At 40.8% G+C, this 22,096-nt stretch overlaps 1 protein-coding gene across 2 annotated transcripts; it reads left to right on the forward strand.

Annotated features, from left to right (window-relative positions):
- Window positions 1–1,817: 1,817 nt before the first annotated feature.
- On the forward strand, window positions 1,818–17,001 carry LOC123758722 (GTPase Era, mitochondrial). Of its 2 annotated transcripts, XM_045743309.2 has the most exons (7): window positions 1,818–2,061; window positions 3,820–4,001; window positions 5,585–5,709; window positions 8,174–8,348; window positions 10,385–10,894; window positions 12,328–12,457; window positions 15,516–17,001. In XM_045743309.2, exons 1-7 carry the CDS (start codon window positions 1,977–1,979, stop codon window positions 15,707–15,709), a joined length of 1,401 nt encoding a protein of 466 aa, XP_045599265.1. In that variant the 5' UTR covers window positions 1,818–1,976; the 3' UTR covers window positions 15,710–17,001. The 2 variants fall into 2 exon arrangements, with proteins under 2 accessions (XP_045599265.1, XP_069190609.1); XM_069334508.1 differs by lacking the exon at window positions 3,820–4,001 and having other exon boundaries at window positions 1,819–2,061.
- The last annotated feature ends 5,095 nt before the right edge of the window (window positions 17,002–22,096 follow it).

Consider the following 22,096-nt stretch of genomic DNA (forward strand, 5'->3'; position numbering starts at 1 on the left):
CTGGAATGGCCCCACTTCAGTTGTGACAACTGAGCCTTTTAACAACCTGGTTGTCAGGTTGTGACAACCTGAGCCTTTCTTAATGGGAAATCCTGGCACCATCGCCGCACTCATGCACAATTCCTTCAAACTCTGTTGCATGATCTGTTTGGGGTCATTCCATGCCAAATCATCACACAAAAGTAGACTTTCAACCCTATCATCTCAGATTCTCATGAAATTTGGTAGGATGGAAGAGAACATGAAGTAAATTACATGTTCAAAGCATGATATTCATACAGCAGAGTTGCCAGTGAAAAACAATATGAATTGTGTTGCCAGTACGTATCCCAAAGACAGCGCTGGCCCGGGGCTCACTGGCGAGGCTCTTCCGTTTCAAGCAAGCCCCATCCCATATCAAGCTCCACCTGTACAGAATGATCATAAGGCCTAGCTTGGAATACCCTTACGTCCCCCTGAACCTCACCAACAAATCCAACATGCTGAAGATCCAACGAGTACAAAATAAAGCACTTCGCTTTGTGGAGGGCCTGACACTGATGGACAGGATAAGAACTGACCAAATCTACGAGACGCTCAACATGAAACCAATGAACACCAGGCTCAGCTACCTGGCCAGAAGACAGCTGTACCGCATGAAGAACATGTATGTCCCAGACCCCGAAGATCCCTACGTAGCAGAAAACACCACCAGCGACTACGAGATCCACGAACCACCACACACAATCGGAAGAATCACTCTCCAACAAAAAGTGATCAGACACATCCATGATGAGGCCTTCCCAAGACCTCAAATACTAAGCGGCCTGCCAGACGACCCAGATGAGTGGCCCATCCCGGACCCGATCTACACCAAATGAAGAATAAAGAAAAAAAAATAAAGAAAATAAATAAATAAATAAAACTACTACAAAAAAATATAAAACCAAAAAACCCTTTGTCGTGGTATTAGAAGTGTAACTACCCTGATGTTGCTAAGATTAACCTCCTTCAGCCAACTCCATCGGCTCTAGTGCTTTAGGACACCAGCAAGGTCACAAACACTAGCCCCCCAGCCAATGTACTGACAACCCAACATAACACATACCCAAACAAACAACACACACACATATGTCAACCCATGGTGGACAGGCCACCGAACTTTCAAACCTCCTCTCTCTCTACACCCGCATCCTCTTCCTGAATTTCATCTCCCCATCCCTCTACCTCCCCCATCCTTTCCAATCCCTTTGGACATCAAAGACAAAGAACTAGAGGGTTCAGTTCCTAAACCGATTATGTGCCTCTGTAATCCTTTACACCACCGCTCACGGGATGAGTATGGGGTGCATAATAAAGAAAGAAATTGAATTACAAGCATTATATTGGGGTCAAATATTGGGGGTGTTAATATTGACCAATCATTGATATACGAAAGGTTTATCTCTCAATGTTTGGTAATATGTATGTATTAACACGATGTACTGAACGGGGTGAGAATAGCTTGAGCTACCTCATCCCTTTGTATGTATTTTACCTCAATAAACTTATTTCATTATCAATTTCAATTTCAAAGGTAGGGACCAATTTTGTGTGCGAAGTGGTCTGTATTGTGAAATTGAAATTGAAATTGAAATTGAAATAAGTTTATTGAGGTAAAATACACACAAAGGGATGAGGTAGCTCAAGCTATTCTCACCCCATTCAGTACAACGTTTTAATATATACATAGACACACATCACAAATAAACATATTGCCAAACATTCTGAGAGGTAAACATACATTTCCTCCTTCACAAGGAGTATGTTATCTGTATTGTGTGTGAAGTGGTCTGTGATGTGTACGAAATGTGTGGTGTCCGCCAGCATGTACGAGAGTGGCAGCAGCTGACGGACGTCAACACAACAAGAAGCCGTGTATATCGCTACCCTCATTTTTGGTATTATAACCTTGAAGGAACGGTTATCTTTGATTAAAAGTTCAGCACACGAAGACAATGATGACTCGGTGCCTCTTGCGAGTAGTAGGCAGTGGTGTCTATCGACGCCTGGCACATGCTCGAACTCTGGCCACTGTTACAGGTAGAGCTGCTCTCTGACCTCTGTAGCAAGTATTAATAATAATAATATTAATAATTAATTTATTCACAAGAAGGCACAATGAGTTTGTGAAATTACCTAAGATTGGTATTTGTAGTTTCTTTGCATAATCACTAACATGCATAGCGTTCCTGTCAGGTCCTTATGCCGTCCCCCAATGCTTGTAAACAACCAATAAACTGTCACTAAACATAGAAAAGACTTACTACATATTAATAAATAAATAATAAATAAATAAATGTTTATTTAGGTAAGGTACATACAAGAGATTTTACAAAGTTTGTTGGATTAATAGATAGAGCTAGTACATACAATGCCTAAAGCCACTATTACGCAAAGCGTTTCGGGCAGATTTGAAACCAAATGGACAAATGCAATTCAGCTTCAGATAGATAATGTTAACATCAGTTATAAAACAATAATGTTTTATATCGAACAAAGATTAGGGAAAGGATAGGTCCATTAAAAACTGAGACAGGTCAGATAACAAATACTGACAAAGAGATCAGTAGTATTTTTAATTAATATTTTATCTCTGTATTTACTAATATGTATAGTTTGTGTATGTTTGGTCAAAGTGAATTTAACATGATATTGTATGCCAATGTTGCCCCCATATTCCACGATCTTAATAAGGGTTTAAGTATCCAACTTGTCTTCAGGGAGATCCCCTCAAGGGATTGGATTGGGAATGACTACATAATTTGTGTTATTATCTTCTCTCTATTGATGGTTAGGTTAGGTTTCATTATGTTTGGTTACGTTAATACAATGTATTATAGATGATAATATGAAATATGTAATTTGAAAACTGTTTCAGTGTATCCATGAATTCCATTTGCAGAAAACCAAATTCTTCAAAGGAAACATTTTCAGTATACATTTTTTTTATATTTTAAATCAACTATTTCTGTTACATTAAAGTTATAACTTGAGAATAATCTCTGTTTATGACAAAAGTTCATTTGTCAGTTTATATGGAGACTATTACTGGAATCAAAATATGCTTTCAGACCTTCCAGATATCTAGATAACTTATCCATGTGGTTTGGGGTGGGAATGTTTTCTCATGATAATGGATTTGGTCTGAAGATGGGCTGAGCTATTACTCGGTAGAGGTTGAGTTGGCACTAAGGTATATAACTTAGTCACTGCACAATTGATTTCGTCTTGAAACTAAAAACATTGCCCGAAACGCTGTGCGTATTAGTGGCTTTAGGTATTGTATGTACTAGCTCTATCTACAAATCCAACATTATGTTTGTAACTCATCTACTATGTATGTACTTTTACTTGAATAAACATTTTGATTTTATTTTTTTATTTTTTTTTTATAATCAGGGTGAGTGATAAATGTATTCTTTGCTTGTATTTTATTTTTCATGCAGATACAATATATGTAATTCCTGCATAAGCTAGCTTGCTTCAAACTTTCAAAATACTTGTGTAGTGCTTGGTCTTTGATTTTGAAAAGTTATATAAATATTCATTTTAATTGTGACAATAGCATATTGTGTATTTATTATCATTTTATTTGTACCTTTATATTGTGCTATTTTAATTAACTTTCCCCCTCACATATTAAATTGCATCCACTTACAATACATAAAGAATACATTTCTCATATACCCCACTACAGTTCACAAATATTGTAGGCAAAAAATATCAAAGGTGATGTGTCTGTTAATCCCAGCCACCAATCAATCACCAGCCACCAATCAATCATTTATATCTATCTAGGGGATGATATGATCTGGGAAAATGCATACCAGCGTGAGGTTCCCAGAACAATGGAGGAGATGGGGTGTATGCTGCAGAAGGAAGTTGACTCTCCTCCAGATGCTCGACTTCTGAAGGTGGCTGTTGTGGGTGTACCAAACTGTGGCAAAAGTACCCTCATCAACAAACTCATGGGTTGGAGAGTAAGTTTGAGAGTGGTACTGAAATACTCTAGAGAGTTTTTGTAAAATAATGGATTATGTTATGCTAAGACAGTTGATATGAATTTTAAATACTGACTGAATTGAATAGTATAATTAGGCATTCCTAGGTAAACAAGATAAACCATCATTGTCACAGGTAGATACAGGTACCCTAAATGTAAAGTTATTGACCACAACCAAATGGCTACAGCAACCCAGGACTACAGCAACCCAGGTCACCTGATTTCTTAACTACCCTATCCCCTTTCTCTGGTGCAACTGGGGATGCCCAACAGAACAAAAGCCTCTCATTACCTTTAGTGCTTGATTTCTGGATGGTCCTCTCATTATCTCCCTAAGTTTGTTCACAATTTTGCCTCGTTAGATTAGTTCAACTTTTCTAGAAAATGGAGAAAGACAGACTGGGCTTACTGATTGGAGAATAATTACAAAAGAGTATGTTGACCAAGCTACACACTAGAAAGTAAAGAGACGACGACGTTTCTGTACGTCCTGGACCATTATCAAGTCGATTGTGACTGAAGAGTGTGACTCTTCGTTTGCATACATGAGAGAGTATTGCTTGGGGTAAATAACAGCAGCTGCACACCAAACACCCAAGCACAGAACAACACAAACATGGCGAGGTTGAGGGATATCCAGCATGGCACAAAAGTCCAACATCAGAAACGACCACCAGAAGTGGCTTAAATAGCCACTGTCTCAGCCGTGGCTTAAATAGCAATGATGGCCATCAAAGCAGTAAAATCTACATTCTGTAGAGCAATGACAAACTGCTGACTGGTTGAACAGAACCACTATGCAGAGGGCCTGATAGAGGCCTTTCCAGGAACCAGGATATGAGAAATAGTGTGTCTGTTATGTCTTGTGAGTGAGAAGTAAATGGATAATTTTATTCAGAAGAAAAATATTATGAAATTCAATAACTTAACAATGAATCTATGTGGAATGGCCTAGTTTAAGTAATACAATTTATTATAACAGGCCTAACCTGGTACAGGTGCTAGGCCCGGCCTCAGGAAAGAAACTCCTGAAGTTTAATGTCTAGTTGTAGATTAGTCCCACACCAGGGCCACAGGAATGGAACACATTGAATGGTTAACAATATATTTATTTAACAATGTGTGACATCATGATCATTTGCTCGTTTGGTTTAGGTGAGTTCTATCCATTTGTTTGTCTTTTGGTAGCATTATTTTCACCAGAATAGGGGTTTGTTTTGGCATGCTTACCTTTCTGGGTGCCTGACCCGGTCGATGGCAGACACAGAATGCTTCCAACCACACGGGGTTTCTATAGGTCATTGCTCCCCTTGCCTCTTCGTGGGTGGGCAGGTTTTGGCTCGTGGTCCCCGGTAGGCCCATTGAACTCCATACACATGACTGATGCCAAAGTCTGACATTAGCATATCAGCCTAGTAAGCTCCTGGGAGCCGAAGGGGCTCCCCCCAGAAAATAATAAGTTTCTCCTTAGGTATGTCTTGGAAAAGTATTTTTGAGACTTGATTTCATTATTGGAAAAGGCTTATGTATTGTTCTTGTAATGTGTGTTTCCTTGGGCAGGTGTGCAGTGTGTCGTCCAAGGTGCATACAACTGAGCTGCGTGCCCGAGCTGTTTACAATACACTCTCCACACAGCTGGTCTTCCTCGATACTCCAGGACTGGTTTCGCGCGAGGAGATTACAAAGTACTGTACTGAAAAATTTGCTGCAATTATATTTGTTGATGAATAATGTATTTTATTGTAGAATATAGTAACTCAATACTACAGTATTTTGATCATTTAAATTTGAGTAGTTTACTTAAGTTGTTAATAAAACCCATGACAGAAATTTCAAATGTTGTTTTTAACTGTTTATTTTCACACACAATTGGTAGATGACTTCAGTAAATATGTAGCATTTTAGAATACCTTAGCCATAGTAGCTCTGTGCCACCGTTACAAATTTGCTCATTCTCAAGTTCATATTGTTCCTCAGCATGATAATACTGTATTGTACTACTGCATGTTAGTCTTGTTCCTCGAGTTATTAAAATTGACTGATAACTTGTCTTCATTTTTTAAAGCTATGAATAGCTTCCCCGTAAAGTTATTTTGTGTGCATTTACCCCATATTTAACACATTAAAATGAAAAAAATATAATTGAAAAAGAAATAGCTTTTGATGATATAGATTCCATCAGTCGTTGGTAACAAAGATAAAAAAAAAAACAGTTTTGGCATGTAAAAGACAAGTGCTCATGTGTAATGTTTGTGAAATAGTTAGACTCAGGGATTCAATACAATTGGGCAATAGAGGGGTACTTTATCTTTCTGGAGGAGGAGGGGGAGCCCCTTAGTGGTTCCCTGAAGCTATCTACCTGAGATGGCTTTTGACTTCTGGGTTACTTCAGTCATAGGAGTCCTTTCTGGGGGGAGCCCCGTCGGCTCCCCGGACTGATATGAATGTATTAGACCTTGGCATCAGTCAAGTGCATGGAGTGCTAGGCCTACCAGGGACCACGAGCCAGAACCTGGCCCCCCATAGAGAGGCATGAGGAGCAATGGCCTATAGAAACCTCTGTGTGGTTGGGAGCATTTTATGTCTGCCAGCGACCGGGTCAGACGCCAAGAAAGGTAGGCATTTCAAAACAAACCCCTATTCTGGTAAAATATTGCTACTGAAGGCCAAATTAGTGGACAGAACTCCCCAAATTAAAACGAGCAAACGAGCATGATGTCATCACGTTACCGCACCATTGTCTGCACAACCCCCCCTCCCCGGGAGTGGGAAGGGGGAGCCCCAGACCTTCACGCAGGCTATCCACCCTGCAGTTCTGTGGCTGATGTGATACTGGCAGGGTCGTGTGCCTCTGACTCCAACATATTTGGGTTCTGTGCCTTGTGGTGTGGGGCTGTCTCTACGGTGGTGTGCGAGTCAGGAGTAATTTCTTCAGTACTCGGGCTGCATGTGCCTAGGGTTGCTTTCCCTAGGTGCCCTGTAAGTACTGCCCTTGGGGGCTTGGAGTTACCTTCCACAAGTCTCCTTGCGATCTACTCTGCTGTGTCTTTTGCTGCTCAGTGATTGTCCGGCCTTGGAGTCAGCTAGGGGTTATTGCTTCCCTTTTTATTTCTGGGATAAGGTAATTTAGATAAGATAAGATAAGATAAGGTGCATCAGGGTGAAAGAAACTATGCCCATTTGTTTCTGCTATCACTGGGAATCGATCCCTGGTCCCTAGAATTACGAATCCTGAGTGCTGTCCACTCAGCCACCAGACCCCCCAGCCTGTATACAGTGGCAGCCAACGATTCTTTCTGGCAATTGGTTTGTTTGAATGTGTTGCTTCAGGGGCTTTTGTTTTTATTTGTTTTTAGTATATTCGCTTACTTTGGCAAAGGAGGTCTGCCTAGGTTGTGTTGGTGGTCCTCCTCTGTTGCCCTGAGGTTTCACAGCGACATCTGGTTGTCAGTTTGCCTACAACAGACAGGGTTTACTGGCTTAGCTAGCCCCAGTGTCTGTGTTTCTTGTAGGGTTAATGTACCCCACAGGCCCAGGAAAACTGTAAGGCTCAGGAGTACCATGGATTCGTCATTTGTCAGGGTAATGATTCGTCATTACCCTGTCTTGCCTTGTGCGATGTTGATGGTTGTTCGTTGCCCCCTGCCTCGAGGTGACGATCACCTGTCCTGCCTCCGTCATGCTGCCTGTTGGGTCGGTGACACCTATGACCCTGCCCTGCCTTTTGCATTTCCTTTCCTTCCTCCTCTGCCTTTGGGCCAGTTCTTTTTCTTGTCTCTGTGGCTCTTTTGGGTACTCGGTTTCCCTTTCTTGGTGTTCTACTCGTCTTGAGTCGTCCATCTTTTCTATTTTAAGAACAAATATTAAAAACAATACATTTATTTTTATAAATATTTTTCTGTGCTTGTTCTGAACTGTAAATTGTACAAAAGACTTTCTTCATGGGACTTTGTTCCTTTTGCATCTAGGCTTTGTTAGTGCATATGTATTGACCATGTGTTTACATTGTGTGAGAATGTTCAGACTAACGCAGGCAGGTTTACTAACGTTATTCTTTGTGTAATATTAATTTCATAATGTTTGAAGCTGCTCATATTCTTTTGTATTATACTATATATTATTTTTGTTGTAAAAAGTCGCAACTTTCAGGCATGGATTGAAGCGTTCTATGTTGACAGAAGCCGAGTTATCACTTCAAGAAGCCGATATAATAACAGTGGTTCATGATGTGTCCAACCATTTTACACGGCATGACATTCACCCCACGGTGTTGAGACTTTTGGTCCTTCACCCAACTATACCTAGCATTCTGGTGCTCAACAAGGTAAGATTAGTCATTCCTACTGTTGTTTGAATTACTGCACTGTACTGTATTTCCAAATGTTGGAAAAAATTTAATTAGATAAAAATTTAGATAATATCTGAATTTAGATATCTTTTTATTAGATAAAAAAATAATCTAATAAAAAGGCAGGGAAGGAAAATGACTGGTGTAATGACAGCCCGACATGAAAACATAGCATAGAAATAGATGCAATCTGCATGAATGGATGAAAATGCTTAAACGTGTAGATGCAAGACACTAGTATGATATTACCTTAAAAAAAAATTAGAGCATTATAAATAGATAATTTGAGCAGCATATACACAAAGTGTTAGAAGAAATAATTTAAAGAATGAAAATGTTATGGAATGGTTGGGAGTCCACAAATAAGTTAGTTGCAAGATTGAGGAGACATTACTGAGATGTATTAGTCAGTTTGAATGATTGGATATTGATTGGTAAAAGGTGAGTTTGAAAGTAGGTGGCATGGATTGCCAAGATGAGGGGTGGACATGGTGGGCAAATGTGTAATGAAGCGAGGATTAATTGTGTACAGTGTACAGGATGTTGTGGGAGAACAAGTCTAGGTAGTAGCAATTTATGAAGAGGGATAGAGAGTTTTGTTTGTATATGGCAACTTAAGAGGAACACTGAACACCTAAATCTATGAAGCAGTAGTGTTGGTGTGTGGTGGTGGTGTTGATCCTGATCCTCCATGATATTACATGGTGTGCAAGGTATGGTAAATGGGAGTGTCATTGTTTGATGTGTTTAACCTTATTTTCCTATAATGCTCTACAGTTCTTCTGATGGCTGATGTCTCTCCACACTATGAAAGGTATAACAATGGTGACCAACTCCAGTATATGTAATTACCTACCTTTGCTTTGAAACTACTGATGGTTTTGGCCTCCACTACTTTCTCACTTATTCCAACCATCTACCTCTTGTTTTTGACGTTGCAGGTTTCAGGAATTGCTCTTTGTCAGTTTGGTCGACTCCCATTAATATTTTGTAAGTGATCATATCACCTCTTTTTCTTCTACTGTATCTTCTAGCTTTGGCATATGCAACGCCTCTAGCCTCTCTTCGTAACTCTTGTTTTTCAGTTCCAGAAGCAATTTAGTTGCATGTCTTTGCACCTTTTCTAGTTTGTTGTGCTTCTTGAGATCTGGGCACCATACAACTGCTGCATATTTTAACTTTGGTCTCACAAAGGTCATGTATAATTTCTTTACTGTTTCACCATCCATGTATTTAAAAGCAATTCTGAAATTGGAAAATGAAGCATAGGCTCCTTGCACGATTGTTCTTTATGTGGTCATCAGGTAATAGTTTTCTATCTAGAACCACCCCTAGATCTCTCTCTCTCTCTATCAGAATTTTGTTAAGCTTTTTCATGTTTTTCGTATGTTTTAACATCCAGCCTCAGAACTGGGGTGTGGATCGCCGGCGCGGTAAGTCTGGGGGCTACCCCTTCCCCCTCCCGGGGAGAGGGGGGGAAGCTGCGGGGGAAGCTGCGCAGACAGCGGCTCGACGACGGGTGACGTCATGCTAGTTTGCTCAGTTTTGTTTGGGGAGTTCTATCCACTCGTTCAGCTTTTGGTTGCAATTTTCACCAGAATAGGGGTTTGTTTTGGGATGCCTACCTTTCTGGGTTCCTAACCCGGTCGATGGCAGTCATAGAATGCTTCCAATTCCACGGGGGTTTCTATAGGCCATTGCTCCCCTTGCCTCTCTAGAGGGGGGGCTAGGTTCTGGCTCGTAGTCCCCGGTAGACCCATAAGAACTCCATACACATGACTGATGCCAAAGTCTGACATTGGCATATCAGCCTAGTAAGCTTCGGGGAACCTGCGGGACTCACCCAGAAAATGGCGTTTCATTACAGTACATTCAACGCTGGTTTTTTATGTCTGGTACACTTGTTCTACCTCTTTTTGTTGGCTGGTACACTTATTTTATCCTGTTTATTTGGAAAGAAGAACTGAACAAATATTGTATTGTGAAATTACCTCATTAATTGTATATTGCAGGTTGATAAATCCAAGAGCAAGAAGAATCTACTGGATATTACCCGTTTACTAACTGAAGGTATTGTTGGTGGTCAAAAATCTCATATTGAAACAAAAAAAATTATTTCATTGGATAAAGAAAAGCTTATACAAAAAGCAGTTGAGAACAGTTCAAAGCCCAGAGATCAAGAAGACTGTTTAAGCTCTAATTCAGATTCTGTAAATAATGGCAATGATTTTAAAATAAATACCAGAGGAGAAAAAAAGGATCTTCCAAAGTCTGAAGACAAGTCGTTATGTGGACTTGTCGATGTTTCATTTAATACCAGCCACTACAATGAAAGGGATGTCCTAGAGGGAAAAGTACGTCTAACTGAGCAAACAGTTAGTGCATTTATTCAAAATCGTAAATCTTGGCCTAAGTTTGAGCAAGTTTTTATGATTTCTGCTCTAGATGGAACAGGTGTTGATGACCTTCGAGACTTTTTCTACTCCAGAGCCTACAGCAATTCTTGGATTTTTAGTTCCCAGGTATGTACATTTTTACCAAAAGAAATAAAGTTTATTAATTAATGTGTTTGCTGATATGAGATAATATTAGGTAAAGTGGAAATAGATTCTTAAAATGACTTAATGGGTAGTAATGGTGTCCTCAAAATAAATGACAATGGCTGTCGAGGGAAAGTTTTATGCATTGAAAAGGAGATACATTTTTAATTTGAACAAATTGTACAAACAAATTGTGTGTGTGTGTGTGTGTGTGTACTCACTTAATTGTGCTTGTGGAGGTTGAGCTTTGGCTCTTTGGTCCCGCCTGTGTGTGTGTATGTATAATTACCTAAGTGTAGTTACAGGATGAGAGCTACGCTCGTGGTGTCCCATCTCCCCAGCACTCTTTGTTATATAATGCTTTGAAATTACTGACGGTTTTGGCCTCCACTACCCTCTCACTTAACTTGTTCCAACCGTCTACCACTCTGTTTATAAAAGTGAATTTTCGTATATTTCTCCGGCAGCTTTGTTTCGTTAGTTTAAATCTATGACCTCTTGTTCTTGAAGTTCCCGGTCTATCAATTTTATCGATTCCTGTTACTATTTTGAACGTAGTGATCATAACACCTCTTTTTCTTCTATCTTCTAGTTTTTGCATATTTAATGCCTCTAACCTCTCCTCGTAGCTCTTGTCCTTCAATTCTGGGAGCCACTTAGTGGCATGTCGTTGCACCTTTTCCAGTTTGTTGATGTGCTTCTTAAGATATGGGCATCATACAACTGCTGTATATTCCAGCTTTGGTCTAATAAAAGTCGTGAACAATTTCTTTAGTATTTCTCCTTCCATGTATTTAAAAGCAGGACAGGTTCTGGCCTCTGATCTCTGGTAGGCCATTAAGGACTCCTAGGGTTGATATGGTTTCATTATATGTCAGTGCAGCTAGCAACAGAGAGTCATTAGACTCCTTTAGATTTTTCGGTCCATCCAGGACCATTATCAAGTTGTGTAATGTTAATGGTCCAAGACGGACCAAAGCGTTGTCAATTCTTGATTTTCAGATTTGTGGCTTGGATGTATATTTAGTTATAAGGTAAAAAATACAAAGTGAAGGTGTTCATGTGTTAGTGAAAGAGAATTTAAGTGTAAAGAAGGAATCTTTGATAATTTTAAACCACATTATTGTGTGCATTGGGAGGCGTTATTTGGCCTCACCAGAGAGGAACTTTTCACAAACTCAAAATGTGTGTTTATATTTTTTACAAATTCACTTTAGAGAGTGGTAAGTATGGCTTAGCGATACCATATTAAAGGCTAATCTAAATCTTGGTTTTAGTTCATAATAGAATCCTTTATTTTCTATACAGTCAATATTTATAAATATTATTGGTATTTTGAATTACACAAAACCTGTTAAGCCTCTAGTGAGTTTTTTTCCATTATTGACAAATCAGTGACACACTTCCTTTTGCAGGTTGTGACAGACCAGAACCCACAAGAGATTGTGTTATCAACAGTGCGAGAAAAGTTTTTGGATACCTTCAGAAATGAGATTCCTTACACACTACATTTTGGAGTTGAGTACTGGGATCTCTCAGATTCTGGTAAGATGTAGCATGGTGACAACAGGATTATATTGTAACAGTGAATACTTGCCATATAGTATGTATGCTGTCTGTCATTGACCTTGGTAAAATATGAGAGAGGTTCATTTTGTTAATCAGAAATCCGGCGCTGAATGTAATGAAAACCCCTTGTTCTGGTAGTCCCAGTGGCTCCCTGTAGTTATTTCACTGATATTGCTTCAAACTGCCAGTCTCATCAGGTGCATGAGTTCGTTTGGCCTACCAGGGACCAGAGACATACCTGGCCCCTTTTACTCGAGGGACAGGTAGCAAATGACATTCAGCCATTTCACCGGGAAAGCCTTCAGAAAATCAGTGACGCTTTAAAGACAACGGCTGGGTTCCCAAGACTAAAATCACTAAAAAGCCAAATACTGTAACTCTCCAAACAAAATAAAATAAACAAAAAGCACAAAACTAGCTAAAACCTTAAGTTATTGAATGCTGCTACCAGGTGGCCCGGTGCTCAGATCAGTGTTTGCCTACAAATCAGTTCAGGAGCAGATAATTGTTGCCACGAACCAATGAATTTGGAAGGGAGCGAGAGTGACAGAGAGCCACAGGGGCTCTACCAAAAAGAGGCGTTTCATTATATTCAACACTGGTTTTTTGGGGAAACCCCTTGGTTTCTGTGGGTATTTAGCTCCCTGTAGCTAAATACCCACAGAAAAAAAGAGAGAGAGAGACTTACAGGGAAGAGGAGAGGCAGCGAGCACTAAGACAAGTGAGAGACCTATGGCTGGGAAATACAACCCAGGGACATTCAGTACCGAAGATGACCAGGGACATTGACTAAATACATGGCCACCATGACCCTGTTAGTCCGCCAAAACCCCTGAGCCCGAATATCCCCTTCAAGACATATTAGAGAAGACTGCTGCGAGTGCATCATATTTGCAAACATGATGGGCCTGTGGGATAGACCTGACAGGAGGAGGTGGAAGGCCCAATGGAACCGAACCCAGAAAAACCCAAAGTGGAAACCAACAAAGCAACAACCAGCAAAGAGCTGATGAACCATAAGCCTGAGGGTCGCAGCGGTGGCGAAACAGGTGGAACTGATAACCAGTACAGAGCCTTGAGCCAAATTCTACCCAAAGGGAACACCGCGCAGGCAAAATTTAGGCTTCCGCATACCCATTCAACTAACTGCAGAGTCACCTTTGTCTGATCCAAAACTAACCAGTTCCTGAACCCCTAGATGGATAGGAATATTCCAGTAGGCATCCTAGAGATCTACGGACACCATCCAATCTCCCAGTTGAAGAACCAGGTGAACTTGGGCAAAGGGGGCCCTGCAGAAGGTTGAGCAAGAAATGAAGCTAATGATGAAAGATTGATGATGAACTGCAGGTCCAACAAGTTCCTCTTGGGAACTGAAAACAAATGGTACACACAACGAAGAGACGAGGTTGGCTTGACCACGTCCTTATCCAACCACCTCACAATGACTTAATGCAGCAATGGAAAAGAAAACTCTCCCACAAGCCCTGACTCCAAGAAAAGTGGTGGAGCTGACCAATTCCACCTCAGGCCAGGGGAAACAACCCAAAATGCCCACAAATTGTAGGACCAGGAGCTGACATAACGAGCAAAACGATCCCCTAGATCATCAAGTGGGGAAACAGCAAAAAGGTCGACGTGAACCATGAGATGAACCATTCTTCCACGCCGCAGAAGACCAGTGCCAACAAGCAGAAGCAGCCCGAGAATCTGACAACATCGAGGATCTACCCCAGCCAACAGTAGGTGTGGCCCCAGCCCTACCAGACCACCTCCAAGAACAAGGAACAGAACCCCAAGCTCCCAAAAGATATGGAAATCAAATGACTGGGAGTAGCTACTATTGAAACGAACTGAACAACAACAGCCTCAGAAAAAGAGAAGCAAAAAAGGGGAGGTGGTCAAAAGGGTTAAGGACCAAGCCAAATGTAAATACTGAGCAAGAAGGGCCTGTCAATACACAAGGCGAGCATCATAAAATGCTGCCACTGCCTCCCAAAAGGCGAGTGCAAGCATCTTGCCGTGTCCTCTGTTCTCTACTTTTATAAAAATTCTAGTGTCATCTGCAAAGGATTATACAGTACTAGAGGTATTATCCTTGTCTATATCTGGTATGAAGATGAGAAAAAGTACAGGAGGAAGCATGGTACCTGGGGGATGATTGAGATTTTACTTGCTTTACTATTACACACTTGGTTCTGTTTGTTAGGAAGTTAAAGATCCATCTCCCTGCTTTGCCAGCAATCCCTTTTTTGCACATTTTGTGTGCAATAACACCGTGGTCACATGTTGAAAGAATTTACAAACTCTGTGTATATTACATCAGTGTTTGTTTATCTTTCATTGCATCTTCGGCCATTTCCTAATGTCCCTCTGGGTCACTTGCCCCTCGATAAAATCCTTGGTGAATCCGATACCTTTGATGTCGTTTACCTCTTGTCCTTTTGTTCTAATATTGGCATCCTGGGTGATATTAAGTGCCTTGTGAATGTCCAGCAACACTGATGATGCTACAGTCTTCCCAGCTTAGTGCCTTGTTTATTTATTTATTTATTTATTTATTTATTTATATACAAGAAGGTACATTAGGATTGTGAGGATACATAGCATAGCGATTACATTCTTGTAAAGCCACTAGTACGTGCAGCGTTTCTGGCAGGTCACATAATTCTTCATAAAGGCCTTCTTTTCATAATTACTTTATTGGAATATATTTTACTTTATTTGGCCAATATTTACAATAAAATTGCCCTACTTGGATAACTATGCAGATATGATAGTTGAATAATGGCAGTTAATATTCATAATTTACATTGATTAATATGTACTGTACCACATTTTCTAGCGGATAAAATGTTTTAACATATTTTGATGTGTTCAGACTTATCATTATAGTTCTCTGATAAAGGTGGCTCTTTTTTTCTGAGAAGTTCTTAAATAAAGCATCAAGCATTCATTTTTTTCATGTTCATGTATATCTGCCTAATATCCAGCAGTAAATTTCAGATGATCTTAGTAAATCTTGTTTTTGCAGAAGTACTCAACATTGTGATACGGGTCTCATGCCGAAGACGAGGATTAGCCAGACTTTTGGTGGGAAATAGTGGCAGTAATGTGTCTCGGATTGCAAAGGCAGCAGAGCAAGCATTGAGGAATACATTTAGAACTGAAGTTAGACTTCGGTTGAATATTGTCCATGATTCCAAAATGATACATTATAAGAAGTAATGATGTATCTTGTGATTCGCTTCTGCACTAATATCTTTATATGATGACTTGATTGTTGTGTAACCTACAGCACTGTTATTTGATAAGTGTACAAGAAATATATATATTATTGCAAAGTTTCACCTTTTAGTTTTTATTCATAAATTACAGTTTTGTCATGTGATTTTAATTTTTCTTAGGTCTACGATTTTAATTTTGCCATTCAGTTTCTATAATTGAGCAGAGTGGCAATGAAACTTTTCTGCTAACTTTCTTTTTCTCGTTTAGCATTGTACTGTATATTCAAAACTGTGTGGTAGTGTGTGCGAGATGTGACGTGTTTATCCACGCTCTGCGAAAACCTTAAATATTCAAAGATATTATAGGATTACCGTGCTGAAACACGGATCAGAGATCTCACGAAGTGTATGATGATATTTAGGAAAGTAAAATACAGTGAATGAGATTAAAAAATTTTGTTGAATAGAGAATAACTGCTTTCACCGGACCACCTGGGAACATAAGTATTGTCAGTGTATTTGGACTATAGCGAACAGTGGTACAGTGTACAATGAAGTGTAACATGTAAAGGAACAGATATGAAAATTTGAAAGTGCAGAAAATCTTGCTTTTGGGAAACTGGAGGTGTGAAATACAGTGCCCTAGGGAGGGCAACACGGACCTAGAATTTATTTACAGTGGCCATGAGGCCTGAACAGTGTAGAGAGACTTCACTCAGTTAAGTGAATATAGCATGTAATACAGGGATGGGAATTATAAATTATTAATAATGTGAATTACATAATATTGCAAGCTGAAAATTAAGCAGAAAATTTCTTTAGAGTAATAGACACAGACAGTAGGTCAATAATGGTATAAAATCAAGGTGTAATAGAACCCATGAGCACCACACCAGAAATAAATACAGTATATCTTTGATATCCCCAGAGCCAAACTAAATCTGTGCAAACACTCCATGCAAATAAAAGGACTTAGTCTTTGGAACTCACTCCCTGATGAATTACAAAATTGTCCAACCTATGCCATGTTCAAAAGTAAAACCATAAAGAACCTAATTTCATCCTCAGTTTCCTACCTTGTGCTTCAAACTTACACTACTGTATCTTGTACTATCCACTTCCTCAATACTATACTGTATTAGTACTTACAATTTAAGTACTTAATCTTTACAAGTGTAATCACCTGTCCATTTAGATTGTTGATATAAACCCTTGCTACTATATACAATCTAATGTAGTCTCACCAACCCATTGTACCTTCTTGTAAATAAAATATTGTTATTATTATTATAATTATATTATTATTATTATCTCAATAAATGCACTTGAACTAGGAGGGGTCACCAATGGTGCTCAAGATGGTCTCTTTCTTTTCTTTCTTCTCCCCCCCCCACCTTTCCCACACCTCGCCCCTTTCCCACTCCCCTTCATCTTCTCTCCCCCCCCCAATTCTTTCCTCTCATTTCTCCTTCTCCCTATCCTCACCCCTCATCAAAAATACAATCCCCCCCTCCTCTTCTCTCCAACCTCGAATAGACAGATATTTCCATGTATATATAGATTAGGGGTATCCGGCTGTACCGGAGTCTCTTCCTCTTTCTACCTTTTTCCCCTCTGTTCCACTCTTCATCCCATCTTCCCCTCAACCCCCTTACCCCATCTCCTTGGTCTTCCCTTCGTGTCTCATCCTCATCCTCCCCCTCTGCGTAATATATCGTATATAATTCAGTCTGGTTTCCATGTAATCAGATTCAGCAGCCCATACCGGGCTGGCCTGGTCTCTGATCTTGTGAAAGAGCAGACACCAATGCGCTCCCTAAAAAGCCAATTATGGGGACAAGGAAGTGGGATGTCTGAGCCCCAGAGAGTAGTTTGGACTGTCTTCCACTGTGACATCCACTTACAATCTTGCTATGCAAGAACTGATCATGAATAATTACACAACAGGTGAACACCACTAGAACTTGTTCACCGCCAGAGCGAGTAGAGATGAGGCTGACGAAAAAGTCGCAGCCAGACTAAAAGTTACACATCGTTTTCGGATTATTCGGTTTATAAAATTATTATTTTATTCATTGCATATAAAACCATATCGGTTTATATTATTCATTGCATATAAAACCAGTATCATGACATAGGTGGATGTCACATGTACATATTCCACATGCAAATGTGGATGTCACTGTATATTTCCTGTTAGAAATATGAAATGTCATAGGAGGATGAGAAATATGAAATGTTATAGGAAGATGAACGGACAGTTTTCTCCTATTCTCACAAAAGGAGTTTGAAGGTCAAACACTATCGTCCAGTACGACACTCTTAAGATGCTGCAGACCGTACCATACATCCAGCGTCCTTAGTCCAGAGGTTGCTAGTTGTGTCACCGACAGGTGACCTCCATCAACGGCGAAGTGATGAACTATGAACTCTGTCCATGTTATGTCTGAAGTAAAGGATATCTTGTGCTAGTTCGATAAGCTACAACTGACAGAAACGATAAGGAACTGTGCAACCTTCATATTGGAAAATGCTGTCACACAGACGTTCACAGTGACAGATTACTATGTTCTAGATGGGGAATCACTTCTGCATTGCTTAAATTAGACGGAAGGGTGCGCCTGCAGTTCAATTACAGAAGATGACGCTGCATTCAATTTTGAACACTATGCTACAGCCACTGTCCTGTTTTATAGCTATGGGGTTGGACCAAGCAGAAAGAACTGTACCCATAAGAGTCGACGTAGCATTTTGAATGCGAACAGGTAAACATTACAGGGGCGACAATATATGTTGAAATAATAGGACTTCTTGTCAAATGATGCAATCAAGCATTTAGTCAATTATTCAGCTCATCATAGGAAGTTTGTGACAGAAGCTGCTAAGTGGCTCAAGATGCTAATATTGAGATCACAAGAGCAGTCATCAAAATGTCCGCTTTCAAATCTACCATCCTCGTTGCAGAAGACACAGATCTCCTTGTACTCTTGGTCTACCATGTAGTGCTAACAAGTTGCACTGAACTCTTTCCTCACGAACATGGCAAAATCAAATGTCTATAAGTGCCATATAAAAAATTCTAAACCAGTTGGCATTCTTTCTAAAATCATATGCTATACTATGTACCTCGCTCTGCTCTGGAAACACTATTACTCTGTTATCTACACTTATTTCACCTATGGTATCTGTGCCTAAGGTTCTACTACCAAAATTATCTACAACCTCTAATTACTCAACACAAATCAGCAATGAACACAATAACAAACTCAAGGTGCAGTCAATATTTGCAGCTTCACTACACTGTAACGTCATCTACACTGTACCATCACCTACACTTTAATGTCATCTACACTGTATCATCACCTACACTGTAGCAGCACCTACACTGTACCATCACCTACACTGCAGTGTTTCCTAGGTATCACTAGAGGTTTTGGCTGTAGGTACAGTTACCTACCTACAGAGCGAGGTAGGTAACTGCAGTTACCTACCTACAGACAAAAAGACAGGCAGCCAGACAGACAGACGAAACTCAAACAGGTAGATAGATTGACAGAGAAAGGCAAACTGGCAGACGGGAATTCACCGAGACAGAACAGCATAGATCTGTCCATAAGTCTGTACTGTATTCTCTTATGTCTACAGGTGAGTACAGATGTACGAACTGAAGTGAGTGAAAAAAACTGAGTGGTGTGAGTGACCGGGGAGTGGGGGGGAGAAGGCTGGGGAGTGAGGGAGATGAGTGTGGGGAGGAGGTGGTGCCGACAGTTGGCAGCAGAGCATATAACCCCGAGGGGCCTTCTCCCCTCTCCCCAAATACTTCTCTTACGACACCAGCGTCTCCTAGACCCTGGCGGGAGTGCCTGGCTACGCTACCAGACCTTGAGAGAGCCGGGAGGTGTCGGGGGGGGGGGGGGGGGGGTTGAGGAGGGATGATCCTTAATTACTGAGTCAGGTTAACTTAGCGCCGTTGGGGGTCTGGCCAGCACCGGACAGGTGACCGCGCGAACACCCTCCGACGTGGTTTACGGACTGACTATATTGAGAGGTTTTACTAAACCGCACCCTTGTATATTTTTCTTGCTATTAATAATGCTAAATACTATATATTTGTTCTGTTGTAAAACTACTTATTCTGTTATGTAGTAATCTATATTTTGTCTGTATATCATTATTACGTACCACCTTTATATTGTATATCATTACTAAATTTCGCGAACATCTCACATACCTTGCGGTTACTTTCAGTTACTTCCGAGGGTCAAGGTCCCCGCGGCCCGGTCTCAAGCGAGGCCTCCTCGTTGCTGGACTGGTTAACCAGGCTGTTTAACGCGGCTGCTTGCACCCTGATACATGAATTACAGCCTGGTTGATCTAATATCCTTTGGAGGTATTTATCGAGTTCTCTCTTGAACACTGTGAGGGTCGGCCAGTTATGCCCCTTATGTGTAGTGGAAGCGTGTTGAACAGTCTCGGCCTCTGATTTTTTTTTATTTATTTGTTGACAGAGTTCTCTCTCAGAGTACCTGTTGCACCTCTGCTTTTCAACGGGGGGTTATTCTGCACATCCTGCCATGTCTTCTTGTCTCATGTGGTGTTAATTGTGTCTGCAGGTTTGGGACCAGCCCCTCTACTATTTTCCAAAGTGTAAATTATTATGTCTCCCGTCTGCGCTCTAGACAATACAAATTTATTAATTTTAATCGGTTCCAATAATTTAGATGTTTTACTAAATGGATTCTAGCAGTAAATAATCTCTGCACGCTCTTCGGATCATCAATTTCTGCAGCTTTTTTTTCTACCACAGACGTGGCCTTGAAAGGAGCTGTCATTGTGCAACAGTATTCCACTCTAAAGAGCACTAGTGTCATAAACATTATCACCATTGGTATGGTATCTATTGTGTGTAAGGTTCTTGTTATCCAACCTGTCATTTTTCTTGCAGTTGTGACGGCTATTTTATTGTGTTCTTTACAAGGTCTTGTGGTCTTGATAAGGTCTTTCGACATGAGTACACCCAAGTCCTTTACCTTGCTTTTGCGTTCTGTGATATGATGTGACTGCGTTTTGCACTGCGTTTTGTACGCGGTTTCCGTTTTTATATATTTTTCGGGAAGAGCCATGACTAAGGGACGTAGATGTAAGCTGATCACGCAAGTGAGTCATAGAAATTTTAAACTAAACTTTTTCAGTCTAATGGTAGTAAAAATGTGGAGTTAGGAACATACTTTGTGAACACAATCAAAAGTTGAGAGGCGGGTCCAAGAACTGCGTCTCAACACCTAATAAATGCAGTTTTAGGTAGGCATAGCTAGGTAAGTAAACAATTAATTTCAGGCAAGAGGTAGGGTGAACATCTCAACATTTTCCTGGACACTGACAATTGATGCAACAGCCCAGTCAGTAAAGCTTAATTAAAAAAAAGTGAGAGAATCGTTGAGACAACAAATAGAGAGATGAAACAGCAAAGACCAAATAGGTGTGTCATCAGCTGAGAGATACCAGGAGTGCTTGCCTTAAACACCGGCAGCTAGTATCACATCGTGTTGCTACCTCCTGTTACTGCTCGCTTGCCTTTACGTACTTGTTTCCTCCGCCCCTACATGTCTGGTGGCTTGTTCACACGTGGGCCCCTGCATGTCTGGTGGCTTGTTCACATGTGGGCCCCTGCATGTCTGGTGGCTTGTTCACACGTGGGCCCCTACATGTCTGGTGGCTTGTTCACAATGGGCCCCTGCATGTCTGGTGGCTTGTTCACACGTGGGCCCCTACATGCCTGGTGGCTTGTTCACATGTGGGCCCCTGCATGTCTGGTGGCTTGTTCACACGTGGGCCCCTACATGTCTGGTGGCTTGTTCACACGTGGGCCCCTGCATGTCTGGTGGCTTGTTCACATGTGGGCCCCTGCATGTCTGGTGGCTTGTTCACACGTGGGCCCCTGCACGTCTGTCAGCTTGTTCACACGTGGGCTCCTACATGTCTGCGTATAGGAAGACGGTGTAGAAAATGGGTCTTGGTTACTAGATATGGGCTGGTGGGTGCGTGGAGCAGTAGGCACACACGTTTATGGCTCAGAAAATCAGTGCCCAATCACTTTGAGTAGGTCATCAGGTCAGAGTAAATAACTTGTCACGCCGTGCAATGTCGCCTTAGATGTGAGTCGCATTTTATTTAGACTTCTTTCATTATAAAAGTCAGAGGAATGAGCGTGAGTAATGTTGGCTCAGGGAAGCACGGACTATCAACGGTGTTCCCCGGGAGGAGTCCAAGGGCAGGCGGCGACGTGGCGGAGCAGTAGGCGGTAAGTATTGGTGGTTATTTTGGGGCGCCATGGCTGCCGCACTTGCATATTCCTACACTCAACAGCCAGATATAAATTAGTAGTGTC

The sequence above is a fragment of the Procambarus clarkii genome, chromosome 31 (genome assembly GCF_040958095.1).
Source record: "Procambarus clarkii isolate CNS0578487 chromosome 31, FALCON_Pclarkii_2.0, whole genome shotgun sequence".
NCBI classification, from domain to species: Eukaryota; Metazoa; Arthropoda; class Malacostraca; order Decapoda; family Cambaridae; genus Procambarus; species Procambarus clarkii.